Source organism: Coturnix japonica, chromosome 10, assembly GCF_001577835.2.
Source record: "Coturnix japonica isolate 7356 chromosome 10, Coturnix japonica 2.1, whole genome shotgun sequence".
Classification (NCBI taxonomy): domain Eukaryota; kingdom Metazoa; phylum Chordata; class Aves; order Galliformes; family Phasianidae; genus Coturnix; species Coturnix japonica.
In genome coordinates this window covers 471015-486271 of record NC_029525.1, presented here as the reverse complement: position 1 = coordinate 486271, position 15257 = coordinate 471015, and the positions used below count along the sequence as shown (strand labels likewise).

The following is a 15257-nucleotide window of genomic DNA, read 5'->3' as shown; positions in this document are numbered from 1 at the left end:
CCACAGGGCAGGTTAGGGGGCTGTGCCCAGTCTTACATCCTTGTCCTTCCTGCCCTCAGTTCTTCTGTATGCTGAGTGGAGGGGAAATTCACTCCTGTTGAATATTTCTAGGTGGGATGGTGCAGATACTCTAATGGGAGCAACAGCAGCATGATGCAACAAGTACTGCAAGTCTGCAGGTGACTAAGACTCATCACAGAAGGCAGTAAAATGATTTGAACTTTAGTCAGCTTTATTTAAGCAAAGATAAAATCCTATTGCTCTTTCATAGCCCAGGAGAGCAACAGCCCAGCAATGCATAGCCGGGCATTAGTTAAAAAGGCATAAATAATCCCTGATCAGAGGATGGTGATGCTGCTGAAAGAAGCCAGTGCAAACACAGGCTGTAAACAGACCTGGGGGAGGCTCAGAGCACTAATGAGCAGGCAAGAATGAGTGCGTTAGAGAAGCTGAGCCCATTTGCAGGAGAAGGGAGCTCACTGCCTCCACATGACCTGCTACTTGGGTATGTAGGCAAAGTGCTGTGAATTTGGGTTGTGCCACGTTCCAAAAGCTGTTCAGAGCCAACCCCTGAGGTGCAGGATTAAAGCTGCAGAGCCAGGTTTGAATCCAGCACTGGGTTTCCTGCACCAGGACAGACAGGGCGTACTGGGAATGTGGTGCTCTGAGTGCTGGGCTCACAGTCACAGGTGCATTTCTTCTAGGAATAGCAGTGGGTGGGAGCATGGGACCATGACCAGCCAAGGCCTGGCTTGCATGGATGCTGGGGTTCAATATACCTTTCCCACAAAGACCGCAGCACACAGGACTAAAATGGCAGGGGAGCAGGGTCAGAAATTCTCATAGTGATGTGCAAAGTAGGCCTGGTCCTTCTTGTTCAGTTGCTGACAAGCCTTTTCCACGCTCTTTGTCATCCCAGGAGGGCCACAGCTGAACACCCCGATCTTGTGCACCTGGGGAAGAAGGGCGGCCAAAAGGGTCAGCAGCAGCTTCCCCCCAGCCCACATGCTCATGGACATGGGCCTGAGGTTATCATCTCTGTGAGCAGCTACAGCAGTGTGGGAGTTTATGCCCTTCCTGCTCTCCTCTTACGCCACCAAGGTCTCCAAGACCTTGGGGAAAGGCTGGGGATGGGGATGTCACTCAAGCTCGAAGGTGGGTGTCCCCATCCTGTCCCCAAGCATCTCAGTGGCACTAACCTCAGGGTGCACCTCCTGCAGTGAATCGAAGAAGGGTACGAACGGGGGGCGGCCAAAATGGGTGATGGAGCGCAGCCCAGTGAACAGACTCTTGTTCAGCACCTTCTGGAAGTGCCGCTCACAGATGTACTGCAAGACAGACCTTTGCATGTCAGACAGCCCACCATGGCATGGCATCCACCCCACAGCTGCTCCCGGCATGGGACTCACCAGCATGGTGGTGCGCAGGTCGAACTTCTCAGCCAGCTGTGTGATGTAGATGTGCACAGACACCAGCTCATTCCTGTCCGCCTCCTCCACCTCGCGGATGATGTCTGCCAGCCACTCGAACTGCCGCTGCGTGCGCGTCACCCATATGAAATAGATCTGTGGAAGTCGGGGATGAGGCTCAGCTTGGGACTGGGAACTCTGCACACATTTCATAGGGCTCTTCCCAGTAGGGCTGTGGGGCATTTTATCCCCAAAGATGCCAACACCAGGTGAAGGTATCTCAGGAGGGCTCTTACCCTCTGGGTGTTTCATCTTACCTTCTTACACATCAGCTTGGAGTTGATGGATGACTTGAAGACCAGGTCTTTGAGGATGGATGCAAAAGGTGTCACCCCAATACCTCCTCCCACCAGCACCGACACCTCAAACTTGTGCCACTCCTGGTGGCCCTCCCCAAAGGGTCCATCCAAATAGAGCTAGAAAGGAGCCAGCCATCAGTACAGCATCTATATCCTCCACTTGCCCCAGGACTGGTCACCTTCAGGGCTCATAGAATAACAGAATATCCCCAGTTGGAAGGGACCCACAAGGATCACGAAGCCCTACTTCTGGCTCTGCACAGGACCACCCAAAACCCAAACCTAAGTATGAAATCACTGTCCAAATGCTTTCAGAGCTCCAGCAGCTCAGGGCCATGTCAGTGCCCTGGGCAGCCCATTCTAAGCCCACCACCCCTTGGTACAGAACTTTTTCCTAACACCCAGCCTAATTCTCCCCTTCCAGCACTGAGGTGCTCTCGGCTTTGTTAATTTCATCCCTGGAGGAACACCTCACCTTGGGCAGCTTGCCTATAAGGGCCAGGCTCTCAGGGGAGTAGAGCTCCCGCAGGCGGGTAGTCCAGGGCCCCACGGCACGGATGTGCAGGCTCAGCGTGTCCTCATGAGGGGCTGAGGTCAGCGTGAAGGGGTGGTACTCAGAGGTGCCCAGGGCCATGCAGGCAATGCGCACCCACTGCCCAGACTTATAGTCAAAGTCCTGTGGCCGCTGGAACCGGAGGTGAGTGACACCTGGGGAGGGGAAGGAGACCTAGCTCTGAGCACCTGATGGAGCTGTAGGCGTCCCTGTTCAGTGCAGGGAGTTGGACTGATGGCCTTCAAGGGACCCTTCCAACTCAAACAAGTCTATCATTCTAGGACTTCATTTTTTCCTTTGTTAAAGTGAGTAAGTCATTTGGTAGAAAGGCTTAAGGAAAGAAAGAGCATTTGAGCTTTGCTAATGGTAGGTGAGACAGCTTGAAAACAAACTGGAGGGGCTATGCTGGGGCATGGGTGTGATGGCCTGAGTTCTCTGCCTCAGTTTCCCTAGTTGTGAGGGAAGCACAGGAGATCCTTACCATACAGTGTGCTGCAAAAGATGCAGAGGATCGTGTGCAATGGAGCATGGCTCCCTGCTGGAGGTGCTGGGGCCACCAGCAAGCCAATTTCTGGGGCCACAGGTACCTGCATACCACCTGGGTTGGAAACTGCTACTATGAAACCACCCTATAAAATCCAGCCCTGGGGAAGATGCGTTTCCTCCACCCCTGCAGCCTCCATCCTCTTGTAAAGGGCCTGAGCTGACCTGGCACTGCACAACCAGAGAGATGCGGTACCTGATGGCAGGAGCTCAGCTTTCAACACGCTGATCTCCACTTTCTTCCTGCTCAGGCTGAGCAGCTTGTCTGCACCATAGATGAGAGCTGGGATGATGAAGTAGATGTGGAAGCGGGGCTGCTGGATCAGAGCGTAGCTGCCATGGATGATAACCTAGACAAGGACAGGGGATGACTTCCATCAGCACAACACTCAGCACACACATTACTGGGTTGGTGGCAGCTTAGCAGCAGCAGGGAGCTGGAACTGAGGCCACCAGGTCCCCAGGGCCCTCTCATGTGGTTGCAGTCCACAAGCATCATCCCCCCTCTCCCATCCCATGACCTCTACCAGCACATAGAGCAGCACATAGAGATGGTGAGTGATCCAGAAGGCCTGGAAGCTAACACGGCGGAAATGGTGGGTAGCAAAGACATACATCACAGCCAGAAGGATGAGCAGCAGCACTCCTGTCATGCCTGTGAAAGGAAGGATTGGGATGGGATCAAGCCTGCCCCATTGGGACTCCATTGGGCTGGGCCCTACTGTGTTTTCTCACCTGGAATGGTCTGGAAGAACCACCAGTAATACTTCTGAGGGAGCTGTGACCTAGAGGAACAAGAAATTGACCCATGGCCTAGCCAGCACTGGGAGAAACCAAACTCCCGGCTTCCATTTCCATTCCTTTCTATGTCCAGGATGCTCTGCCTGGACTATATGTTAAATTTCACCTACCCATCATTCATAAAGACACTGGAAAAGAGGCAGGACAACACACTGAGAGGTGTAACTGAGAAGATGTAGACGTTCACTAAATGTCCTGCGGTGTGGAGCACTGTAGGAGAAAAATGGGGAGAGAAAAGCATCACCACTGCTGTGGATGGAGATGTGACAGACCTCACCATTGTGACCAAAGACATGGTGATTCCTCATCTTCTCTGGTGTCTTCAAGCTTCTCACCTTGTCCTTCCATGCCATGGCTGCCTGATCCTCCTGCCCCACACCCCAGCAGTCCACCTACCTGAGAAAACCAGGGCTGCCATGGCAATCCAGCGATGGAAATCCACAGCGGCATCAAAGGGGATGTAGCAATTGAGGAACGTCTCCCTCAGGATGGTGATGAGGTTGCGGCACATGGTGAGCAGGATGTAGGAGTACATGAAGGAGATGCAGGCAGCTGATCCCCGCGAGATGATGATCCCCACAAAGGTGGTCTGTGTAATTCCAGTGCTGGGGGATGCGAAGGCATAGTCTGTTAGGGGGAGAAAGCAGAGTGGGCATCATGTGCCTGGTGATAGAGACCATGTCCCTTTCTGCCCCACAGGGACAGCCACTTGTGTGGCCAAGGAAATGTCATCCAGATGGGGCTGCACGGGGACAGAGGCATGATTTGCTGTGTATGCTGCTGCTGCTGCATACACTCCAGGGTGTCCTTGGAGCTCAAGGGAGGCATTTGCTCGCTGTAGGACACTGAGAATCTGCACCTTATTTCTAGCGTTGGACATCCCAACATAAAAGAGGCACCAACTAGACCAAGTCCAGCAAAATCCACCAGGATGGGTGTGAATTGGGATATGTTACGCAGGGGGAGGGTAGGGGAAATTGGTGGGCTTTATAGACAGGACAGAACCAAATTCTTTTTCAGAGCTGCACAGTGAAAGGGAGAGAAACAACTGCATGACTTCCATGAATGGATATTCAAGTTGGATATAAAACAAGAACACTTCACAAGGAAGACGGCCACAAACATTGTCCCAGGCTCAGTGAGGTGGTGCCATTCCCAACTTCAGAGCTCTTCAGGCCTTCTCAAGATAGGACCTTCAGCTTTGAAACTGCTCTTGCTCTGACCCTGCAGAGCTCTCATCTGACCTCAGTGATTCTATGGTTATTCCTCACAAGGACTAGTGCCACTGTCCTTGTCCTTTAGCAGCATGCCCCGAACAATGGGCAGCTCCTCAAATGGAGCCACTCACAGTATGCTCTCTCCACGAACAAGCCAGTGGTGATGGCAGAGAACAGGACCACGCAGACGATGTGACGCCGGTAATTCTCAATGAAACGCTTGAACTCCTGGATCTTCTGCTGAACTCTGTTCTGCTGGTACTTCTTCCGTTGTGCCTCGGTGTACAGATGCAGCTGATATTGGTTTGCCCTTGTGTAAAAAAAGAACAACAGATTTAATATACAGGATCCTCCTGGTCTGTGTGTCAAGCTGCAGTGCCTAGATTTTGGTCTTCCTCCCTGCACAGCACTGCAAACAGCTCTGCACACCCATCACTGCAGTGACCCACGGGATGCACTGTCAGTGCGTGACCTCAGGTCACTGGTTGGTCTACTTGAAAGACAACAGCAGCTCAGTGGGTCATGCGACTCATAAATAAAACCACGATAGGGACTGTAAAAGATCATTTACATTTTTATATTCAAACCTCCATAAACATTCCAGAATAGGAAAAATCCTTGACATTGTTAAGGCAAACTGGGATATTATGAAAAATGTATTACTCCTAGCCATAAAAACCAGCCATTTAACTCCTGCCTTGTGGAAGTATTTGCCAGTGATGAAGCAGTAAGGACTGCAGCCTTTCTTGCAACACCTGCAGGCAACCCATGTATGAATCAGCACAGTTCCAAGGGACAGAGGAGCACAGACAGGAACTGCTGTGTAATGCTCCTGTCCATGGGTGAGACATACACCCCAAAATGCACTGTCATGGTCGACAAACTTGTCCACTGCATTATTATTATTATTTATTTATTTATTTATTTCCCCAGAGAAACATCCACACAACCCCAGCAGAAGGAAAGCAGCCAGCCCTGCACTACCCTCATTGTGCTCCTCCAGGGCTTGGTTTGCCTGCTGGGGCTGAGCATCTCCTGCAGATCTACTCCTGCATCCCCTCCCCATGTTGTGCTACTCTTTGCAGCATCACCACTTGATCTATATGTTATGCAGAGATGCGAGAAACCCAACAAGGGGATGAGCTTACTCACTTTCTGCCTGGTCTCTTCCTCAGTTCTTGCCCTTCTCGATCCATGCAGGGGGCCATCATGCCTGGGTTTGGGTCCTCCCTGTTTGAAATGGTTCTGCCAGAAAGAGGGAGAGACATACTGGCTAGAGCTGTACTTGTAGAAAAGGCTGCGGGTCAGTCAGCAACAAATATGGCCCTTCCAAAACTTTCCCCATTGCAGCCCCATGGACACTTTCCATCTCAGACTCAGTCGAGAAGCCATTCCACTCCTCCTGCCTGCATGAACTCTATCTGCTTGGTACAGTAAATAGATTCACTCCAAAAGCAAAGTATTTCAGGAACATTTGCTGGAGAAGCTGAGGTGAAGGATGGACATGCCCAGGGGCAGAAAGAGAAGAAGAAATGGCAGCAGGACCAGAGAAAGCACTTACCCTCTGGGCTCTTTCTTGATGAAGGAGACACGGTTGTGTACGTTTTGCTTGAACACCTCAGGGACACCTTTCAGAAGCCAAAAGAACAAAATGGCCATTTACAGTGGCTAAGTTGTTGGAGAAATTGATTTGGGATGGAACAAGATTTGGAAGCTGTGAATTAAGTGTAACTCATCCCCTCCAGGCCAACAGAGGTGACCTGGAGCTCTCATCCATTCCCCTACTGACCCTTGATGCAGAGCTGAGTGAGACGAAGCTCGTTGTCATGGTCCCGTAGCATGTAGTGGAAATCCTCCCATGTCAGCTCATCCCTGTCCTGAAACCCTGAAACCTGGAACATGGACTCAGTCACCTGCTCCGCCTGCTCTCTTGACAAGCAGTTGTTTGAGATCTCAATGAAGGACCTGGAGCAAGAAGGAAAGAAGAGACCATAGCTTGAGTCCTTGCAATAACACTGAGCAGAGCCCCAGAGAAGTTTCACTGTAGAAATGGGCTCCTGGTTGTGAGCATTGAGCCCATTGGGCTCTCACATAGCTTCCTTGGGGACTGAACTGCTGAAGCAGTGAGCTGCTTGTGAAGACACCTGTATATGCAGACACTGTGAAAATGTCTGTCGGGCAGAGGAGAAATACCTGAGCATCCTCAAAAACTCTTCCTTGGAAAGGAACCCATTCTCATCAATGTCATACATCCTGAACATCAACTTGGACTTTTCCTCTGAGGACCCTGGTGGCACAAAAGAGGAAGTAAGAGCAAGATCTACTTTCACCAGCACATTTCAGACATTGTCTTCAAGAGTCTGAACATGCACCAGTGAAGTCTCATCCAGCCCTGAAGAGAGTGAACTCACACTGATGCTCAGTCTGAATGGTAATTGAACTCATCTCCAGACCCTTGTGCTGCACTTCTGTTTGACTTTCTCAAGGGTGCGTTGAAAAAATGGGTACCAAACAATAGTTGTATACTGGAGGTGACAGATCAGCAAGTTGCTACTCTAAGATAGCTCCCCTCATGAACAGCCTCACAGAAAATATCACTACATTGTCATTGCTACGCAACTCAAGCTGAGCTGTCATAAGTGAATTTCTGAAGTGTCGACAGGTTGACCTGTTGGATGGATCCTGTTTATTACTGAGTCCAGAAATAGGACTTTGGGCAACAGATGAAGACACCAACCACGACCAGCTCCCACCTTTCATGAAGACCACCAAGATGTCCAGGAACTCCCTGAAGGAGATGTAGCCATTGCCATCCTTGTCAGCCAGGGAGAACATGGAGTCCACAAACATGGAGTTGGCTTTGAGCCCAAGGGCCTCAGCAAACTCAGCCCTGCTCAGCTCGCATGTCAGGGACTCCTTTGCTTTCTGTGAAGACTCAAAGTTGAGCTCTCCAGCATCAGTCTTGTCAATGTCCAGCATCTACAAGTTGTGTCCCACAAAAGAAAACTCATGAGTGCCTCTGGAGCAGAAGGCTGGTGCTCACCTTGTACAGAGATAGCTGGCTCTCAGTATAGGACGCCCCATGCTTCTCCCCCACGTGATGGAAACGACAGTTCCATCATCCAAACATTTCTTTGCAACTTGAAACATTTGTATCACCATTACAAACTCCCTTTGTTTTCTACAAGGGAAAAAGTCCCTTGGACCTCAAATTATTGGCAGCTTCCTTGTGCGTGGCTTATCAGCTGCTACAGAGGCCAACAGCAGCATCATTCATTGCTCAGTCAATACAGAAATACCTTCCCTGATGCATCAGAGCCTGCCACACCTCTACATACCTGAGCAAACAGGTGCCTGAAGAAAGTCTCCAGAATTCGTCTCCTCTGCTCCTGGGTGACTGCCCGTTTCAGCAGGCTTTGCTCTTTCATCTCAGACACATGCAGCTCAAGGCAGTTTGTTTTCAAGTAATCTTGGAGCTTTCCAAAGAAGCTGCTCCTCTCTGCCTCCTCACTGAAAAACAGCACCTGCAGAAGATCCCATTAAATGGCTGTGAGTGGCACAGGCTCCAAATGGTGCAGTGTGTATGCAAGGATGTTGGAAGGCCTAGAGGAGGCCTCTCCAGGCATCATCATACTCACCAGGTCATATTCCTTGGGGCTCTTCAACAGCAGAGCTTTGTTCCCTTTGTTGCTGGAGAGGATCACCTCCACCTTCTGCTGGGCTTTCAGGCTGACACACCGGAGCACCAAACCTCTCCCATCCAGCACTTTGAGCACTTTGTCAGCTTGGAGCTGGATGTAGACAAGGGAGCTGTCTGTCTTGGGACCGTGCCACTCCATGGCTGATGGGAAATAGCATAGCACTCAGTTGGAAATGTGTACCTGTGCTTCTAACCCAGCACCTCCTTCACCCCTGGGAGTGACTGCATTGGGTTTGCAACAAGGGATGGAATGCCTTCATTCTTTCCCTGCTGATGCTGCACAATGCAGATGGGGCACAGAAAACACAGGTCACCTGGGTCACTGGAGTTTTCTATTGCATAGCCTGACTTTGCTGCAATAACTGTGCCATCATTTCTGCAATAGTACAAGTGTGCCTGAGTCTTAGCTGTGCCAGAGTTAAGCTCTCCCTTTACCATCCAATTTCTGAAATTCAATCTAGACTTGCATTTTATTCAGGCTCGATGATATTCTCTAACTGCTGGCAGCACAACTGCCAAGAGACCAAACATATTAAGGAAAGAATTATCTCCCAACCACAGAGCTCAAGTACACAGTTATGCAAGAATACAGATCACAGAGCTAGGAGACAGGATTTTTCCAGTATCCAGAGCAAGGAGGTAAAGTCCCTGTCCTATGAGTGCAATTGCTTTACATAGGTTTTCTGGTAAGGTATTATCTTGCTCACAGGATGACTTGGGTTGGAAGGAACCTCATGTTGCCCAAAGTAGGACCATCGGTTATAACCAGTCTGCTCAAAGCTGTATCCAGTCAGATCTCAGGCAGCATGGAGGCTGCACCCTTTCATCCCAGGGAAACATTTTCTTCTTATATTCAGTTTGGATATTAGCTCCAATCCTGACAAGTGTGACCTCCAGTGCTGCCTGGTGATGTGTCCTGATTTCAGCAGCATCACCAGGCACCAACAAAGGATCAGAAATGCTACTTCACCTTGTATTGCCTCGCCGGTCACCTCCCTCCGCACACTGGCTTTCTTCTGCTTCTGAAGCTTCTTGAAATCTCTCTCACGGAGAATGGCAATGATCCAAGCAACAAAGAGACTCACTGGGGACACATGGGAGAGAGTGGCATGAGGTACCGCAAAGCTTTTTTCCTGGGCTTTCTTTTGTAGAAGAGGAGATGGGTTAGGAATTGGAGTGGCAAACCTAAAGGCAAGCAGCAGAGGACAATGATGATGATGCCAAAGCCTGCACCACTGCCTTCGAAGTAATCCAGCACAGTCATGGGTGTGCAGTTGGCCAGGAGTTGAGCTGTCAGCTGCTGAGGCTGGGGGCATGGGTCTCCTGCATCAGAGAAGACAGGCTGTGAGAGTCATGGGGCTTTTACCTTTCCATCTTCCATCATCTCCATGAACCTCCAGATGAGATGCTGCTTGGGATTCATTGCTAAGTAACCCAGGGAGCAATGCTAAACTGGAATGCTTGAGATCTTAAGCAACAAGCTTTGTTTTCAAGGCTGACCCTTGGCACATCACATCATACCATGAGCAGAACTGGACTCATATGCTCTGGGGAGTTCAGCACTACCACCTGTCCCATGGGATGGGCTGAGGAAGAACCCTTTGCAAGCTGAGGTTGATAGCCTCTGCTTGACCAGGCTGTAAACCCAGGGAGCAATTGCAAGAAGTGCATGCCAAAGGAACCAAAACATCTTGCAAGGGCTAGAACATGTGCCAGATAAAATGCTTTCAGGTCTTTCACATTTATTCTACCAACCCGTGTGTGTTTGCATATAAAAGCAAATAAAAGACATGCTAGTGAGGAGAGTGACACAATGCAGGGTAGGCAGAGGCCAAGCCTTAACCCCAGAACACTTCAGGGCATCAAGAACATTTTTTGTGCCTGAGAATCCTTGCAGGAGTCATGCAGCGCTCATGCTGTGGCTTCAGTCCATTTTCAACATCAGTGCTGCCTGCCTTATTTACAAAGAACCACTGCATTTCACGTGTTCTGCATCTCTCTCCCATGTCTCAGCTTGTTGCAAGATGGAGCACTCACCATTGCTCCAGACAAATACACTGTTCTGCAGCTCTGCCTGCTGTGAATAGGTAACTGCAGCCAGGACATCGCGAAATGTGGTGTTACGGATCTCCTCAACCTCCTTTGCTGTGAACAGCCTGGTGAAATGATGTGAAGCCAAGTGGTGACCCTGGGGTGCCACTGCTCAGCCCCACAGGCCTCACCAGTAGCAGCTGGGGCTTGCTCCCCATGCTGTTTTAGGAGCAAAGGGAGACAGAGGGCAGTTTCTCCATCTCTGCTGTACTTTACAAGGGCTCTGCACACAGAGGAGGAAGAGGCATTTACCCATTTTTGATGTTCTCAAACCAGAACCTGTCTCCATCACGCAGGCGCACAAACTGGTCCAGGATGATGGTTCTGAAGAGGGGACTGTCATCTTCCAGCATGCCTCCAGGGATCAGCTCCAGCCGGGCCGTGTTGTTAGCATACAAGGCAGCAACCTCCAGGACCTGGCCAGAAACCCCCACCGTGCACAGATGAGCAGAGGGAAAACTTCACCAGAAAATCCTGTGAGCCCCCAGAAGAGGGAGGGAAGTTGGCTGGGAGGGTGCTCAGCCAGGCACTATGAACCCCTCCCTACACTGCTGGAGAAGCCACCTACAGCTTAGAAGGCCCCGAGGTGCTCCAACACACATGGCTTCTGCATCCAAACCAGCTTCCCGTTACCTTTTGCTGAGAGTGTGGGTCAAGTTTTGTCCAGTCCTGCAGAGGCTTCAACCCAAACCGCTCCCGAGCCTGGTTGTAGGTGGGCAGGCCGAGGTCTCGCCCACGCTGCAGCCAGCTGGCCACGTAGTCAGTACGGGAGTACTTCAGAGGGCCATACCAGTAATCTACAGGTGGAATCAAATCAGTGTGATGCTATGGCAGAGCTAATGTGGCAACCTCAGCTGTACTGGGCACCTGGCAGGCCTCGTCTCTCTGCCATAGGCCATGCTGAATCATAGAATCACAAGGTTGGAAAGGACCTACAAGATCATCTAGTCTAACTATCCTTCCATTACCATCGCTACCAAAAGCCACTAAACCAGCTCTCATAGCTCCTCATCCAGACACCTCTTGAACACTGCCAGGCATGGCGACTCCACCACCTCCCTGGGCAGCCATTCCAGTGCCTGACCACTGTCTGAGAGAAAAAGCTTTGCCTTATGTTTAATCTAAACCTCTTCTGGAACAACTTGTGGCCATTTCCTCAGGTCCTGTTTGTTGCCTGGGAGAAGAGGCCAAACCCCTCCTCATCACAACCTCCCTTCTGGAAGTTGTAGAGTGCAATGAGGTCTCCCCTGACCCTCCTCTTCTCCAGACTTAACAATCCCAGCTCCTTCAGCCTCTCCTCACAGGATTTGTGCTCCAGACCCTTCAACATCCTTCCCTGGAAATGAACATGGGGACCAGCACCATGCTCTTGTGAAGAAGGCCAGAGTGCTGTGGTCAGCATGCCCTGCACAGGGCTGAATCTGGTCTGCGCGTGATGGGATCATCCTCCCCACCTCAGCCCACACACAGCCCCACAACGTGCCACCTGGGTGTATGGGAGTGCAGACCTTGGAGATCTTCCACCACAATGCTGTCCTCCCGTTCCGCAATCTGCGAGCTCATCCCCAGCAGGAGGTCATCCACATCTTCCTGCTGCATCCCAGTGCTCTGAGGGAAGATTAGGTGATTCCTCTCAGATCAAAGGACGTAGAGAAGCCCCACATCCCTGAACCCAGCACCCGAAGGACAAAGGGAACCTATGGGTCTTCCAGGTTCATCTCCCCTGCATCACTTTAACCTTGAGATCTAAGCCTGCTGAACCTGAAGAAGGCATCTGGGTATGTCTGGATGAGGAGGATCTCACACTCCTTGCTTACTCTATCATACACTGTGCCCAGTTTCCCTTTCACCCCCTGTGCAGTCCTCCATAATATAAAGCACTGAATGAAGCCTAGGGTAAGCCCACCACCAACCCAAGCAACTAGTGGATTTTCCTGGCTATGGCACGTGTCCTCCTGCAGAGCCTTGGGGCACAATCAGACCAGTAGCAGTTAGCATGAAAGTGATCCTGCCACCACCACCAGAGCTGAACAGGAATCAGAACAGATCAAGCTAGAAAATAAGCCCAAAGAAGGGGATAAGAGGCAGAGCAGCTTCAGTCCAGCACTCTCACAACAGTAACCACTCTGCAGACTGTTCTGACTCTGTGCCCAGAACAGATTCTGTCCTCACATCCCTGACCTCATCAGCTGAAGGGACAATAGGTCCCTTCCCTTTGTGGGAAATGACTCCTCCCAAGGAAAAGACAGTCCATGGGGAAACAGAACTTCTAACACATGCTTGGAATCCTTCTCCATACCTCTCTGCTCCAGTAGCTGTTGCAGAGCCGCACCACTGGAAATGGACCACCGGAGTTGGACACATTTCGTAAATGGCATTTGGGGTCCCTAAGACATCAGAGAAGGGCTGGAGACTTAGACCCTGGCCAGTGATGTCCCCAGGCTGGGGCCAGGCAGGGATTCTCCCCAGACATGACTCAAGCTTGGGTGTTCCCTTTTCTGGCCTTCATGCTTTTCCTACCTCTTGTAGGCACCTGGTGGCACCATGGTGGCAAGGAAGATCCTTGCTGCTGCCACAAATTCTGGTGAGAGGCTGGGGTCCATATGCTGCTGGTAGCCTGCAGGGAGGCAGTAATGGATGGATCCAGCACCCAAGATGGAGGGAAAGGAGATGGAGCCCTGACCCCAAGCTCCCTTGCCCCATTGCCCACTGTGACTCTTACCTGTGTAGTCTTGAACAGGTGTCCCCAGCAGCGCTGGCAGCCACTCATACAGCACAATGCTCTAGGGCACAGGGAGCCAGGTCAGAGACAAGATCAAGGAAAACACTAGGGACCACAAGGTCCTGTCCCTCACCTGGAAGGTGGCAATGACCCTCTTGCGAGCGTGCTGGAAGATATCCTCATCAGACCAGCTAGGGTGATTCTTGGCCAGCTCTGAAGCCAGGTAGTTGTGGTATCGAAACCAAGCAATGCTCATGGCCTGCAGGAAGAGGTTCTCGTTTCCCCAGGCATTCCCCAGGTCTGCAAGAGCCACCAGAGACATCAGAGTGGGATGGAGAGACTCACACCTTCACCTCCTGCTCACCATCCAGGGGCTTACCATATCCATGGTTAAGAAGCCCCCAGCCCCATGGCTGAATCCCAGCCTCCCTTGCCCCCTGCTCTTTTCCCCTCACTGTTTCTCCCTGTGGATGTGAGCAAGTGGGCAGCATGGGCCTGAAGCACAGAGCAGGGATAAGGCGAGTACGGAATTCAAGGCAAGCTGAGACTGTTTTTATTGTCTGTATCCCCTTTCCCAACAGGGGATGGTTTCAAATCTGAGGCATGAGCACCTGCCAGTCTATGGGAAATGACCCAAAGGGGACACAGTACCTTCAGTTCACAGCTCATCTTTCTCCCCCTCAGTCTAGGACGCTACCTTCTCTCCCACAGCTGGGGTGACCATGAGACAACCACTGAGGAAGCTGCAGATTGTCCCTTACCGTAGATTCCACGAGGGCCACCCTGTCCGGTGGACGGATCCAGAGCTTTCCACATGGGGACCTTCCCATCTGTCTCCCTGGGGACGTGCCCTCCTGGTCCCGATGCCAACTGTCCATTTGAGAAGTTCCGCAGGGCATCACTCCAGGAATGTGAAGGGCCATAGATGGAGCTGCCATCCAGCCAGCCTGTCACCTCATTGGTCTAGGGTGAGAACAGTGGGTGTCATAAGGTGCAAGACATCTGAAAAGTCACATCCTGACCTGTCTGGTCTTGCAAGACACCCCATCCCCTGTTTTAGCAAGAATAACCAGGGTACAAATACAATCACAGCCAATTCCTGTGCAATCTGATGGACTAATTCCTGCAGGAATGCTTTATCTTTTGAAAGCATGCAGAAGTTTTCATTCTTCTAAGGCCTGAAACTGCTTAAAATGTGACCTGCTAATCTGGTCTCATCATGCTTTGTCATGAGAAAGGTTTAGGTAGGGCAGGGCAGTTTTGCTTCAGCAATTTTTGTTGGGAAACACTCCAGAATGAAAAAAAAAGAAACCCACAGCACACTGACTGGAATGTATCCAGCTCTGCAGAACATGGAGACATTCATGGAAACCCAGAAGCTTTACAGCCTTATGACAGTACTCATTTTCATGATACTTTATTGAAGAGTTACCTAAATTACATGTCTTAATTACTAATTACCTACAGTGGTCTGAGTGTAGAAATCTGGTACTGAAATTCTTTATCATTAAAAGGTCCTGGTTATCATTTGTTTCACCAGCTAGAGACCACTCTTATTCAGTACCAGCAGACTTATCTACGCTTATTTTGATGCAACAAAAACTCCAATAGACAAGGAAGATTGAGAACTGCTCCTTTATACTTTCTCTTCTGCTCTCTCTAAAGCATACAAGACACTTAAATGTGCATTAAAGTTAGACAGATCTAGAGTAACCAAGTTTTCTTCTGGCCAAAAAAGCACTAATCTTGAGTAACCACAGTTATCGCTCCATGAAAACCAGCACCTTGCAGGTTGTGCTTTGGGTTTCACAATTGCAGTTTCAGACACCTGAGAAAGTGCTGCCCTTTTCTTTGGAAACGCC

At 50.6% G+C, this 15257-nt stretch overlaps 1 protein-coding gene across 2 annotated transcripts in view; it reads right to left on the bottom strand.

The window, feature by feature from the left end:
• Positions 1–210: 210 nt before the first annotated feature.
• Positions 211–15257, bottom strand: part of DUOX2 (dual oxidase 2) — a 26605-nt gene continuing 11558 nt past the window's right edge. The window contains exons 6-34 of one of the 2 annotated variants that reach the window (XM_015872314.2): positions 14157–14358; positions 13529–13695; positions 13396–13456; positions 13194–13290; positions 12973–13060; positions 12182–12281; positions 11307–11470; positions 10926–11089; positions 10620–10738; positions 9768–9905; positions 9553–9666; positions 8521–8723; positions 8221–8406; positions 7636–7861; positions 7076–7169; positions 6672–6847; positions 6444–6510; positions 6035–6127; positions 5014–5192; positions 4062–4292; positions 3776–3875; positions 3600–3649; positions 3392–3519; positions 3061–3214; positions 2244–2476; positions 1727–1885; positions 1410–1565; positions 1200–1328; positions 211–953 (exon numbers count right to left, since the gene is read on the bottom strand). In XM_015872314.2, the coding sequence (XP_015727800.1) occupies positions 831–953; positions 1200–1328; positions 1410–1565; positions 1727–1885; positions 2244–2476; positions 3061–3214; positions 3392–3519; positions 3600–3649; positions 3776–3875; positions 4062–4292; positions 5014–5192; positions 6035–6127; positions 6444–6510; positions 6672–6847; positions 7076–7169; positions 7636–7861; positions 8221–8406; positions 8521–8723; positions 9553–9666; positions 9768–9905; positions 10620–10738; positions 10926–11089; positions 11307–11470; positions 12182–12281; positions 12973–13060; positions 13194–13290; positions 13396–13456; positions 13529–13695; positions 14157–14358 (4101 nt within the window). In that variant the 3' untranslated portion in view covers positions 211–830. The remainder of the gene's footprint in view (positions 954–1199; positions 1329–1409; positions 1566–1726; positions 1886–2243; positions 2477–3060; positions 3215–3391; positions 3520–3599; positions 3650–3775; positions 3876–4061; positions 4293–5013; positions 5193–6034; positions 6128–6443; positions 6511–6671; positions 6848–7075; positions 7170–7635; positions 7862–8220; positions 8407–8520; positions 8724–9552; positions 9667–9767; positions 9906–10619; positions 10739–10925; positions 11090–11306; positions 11471–12181; positions 12282–12972; positions 13061–13193; positions 13291–13395; positions 13457–13528; positions 13696–14156; positions 14359–15257) is intronic. The other variant, XM_015872312.2, reaches the window with a different exon arrangement.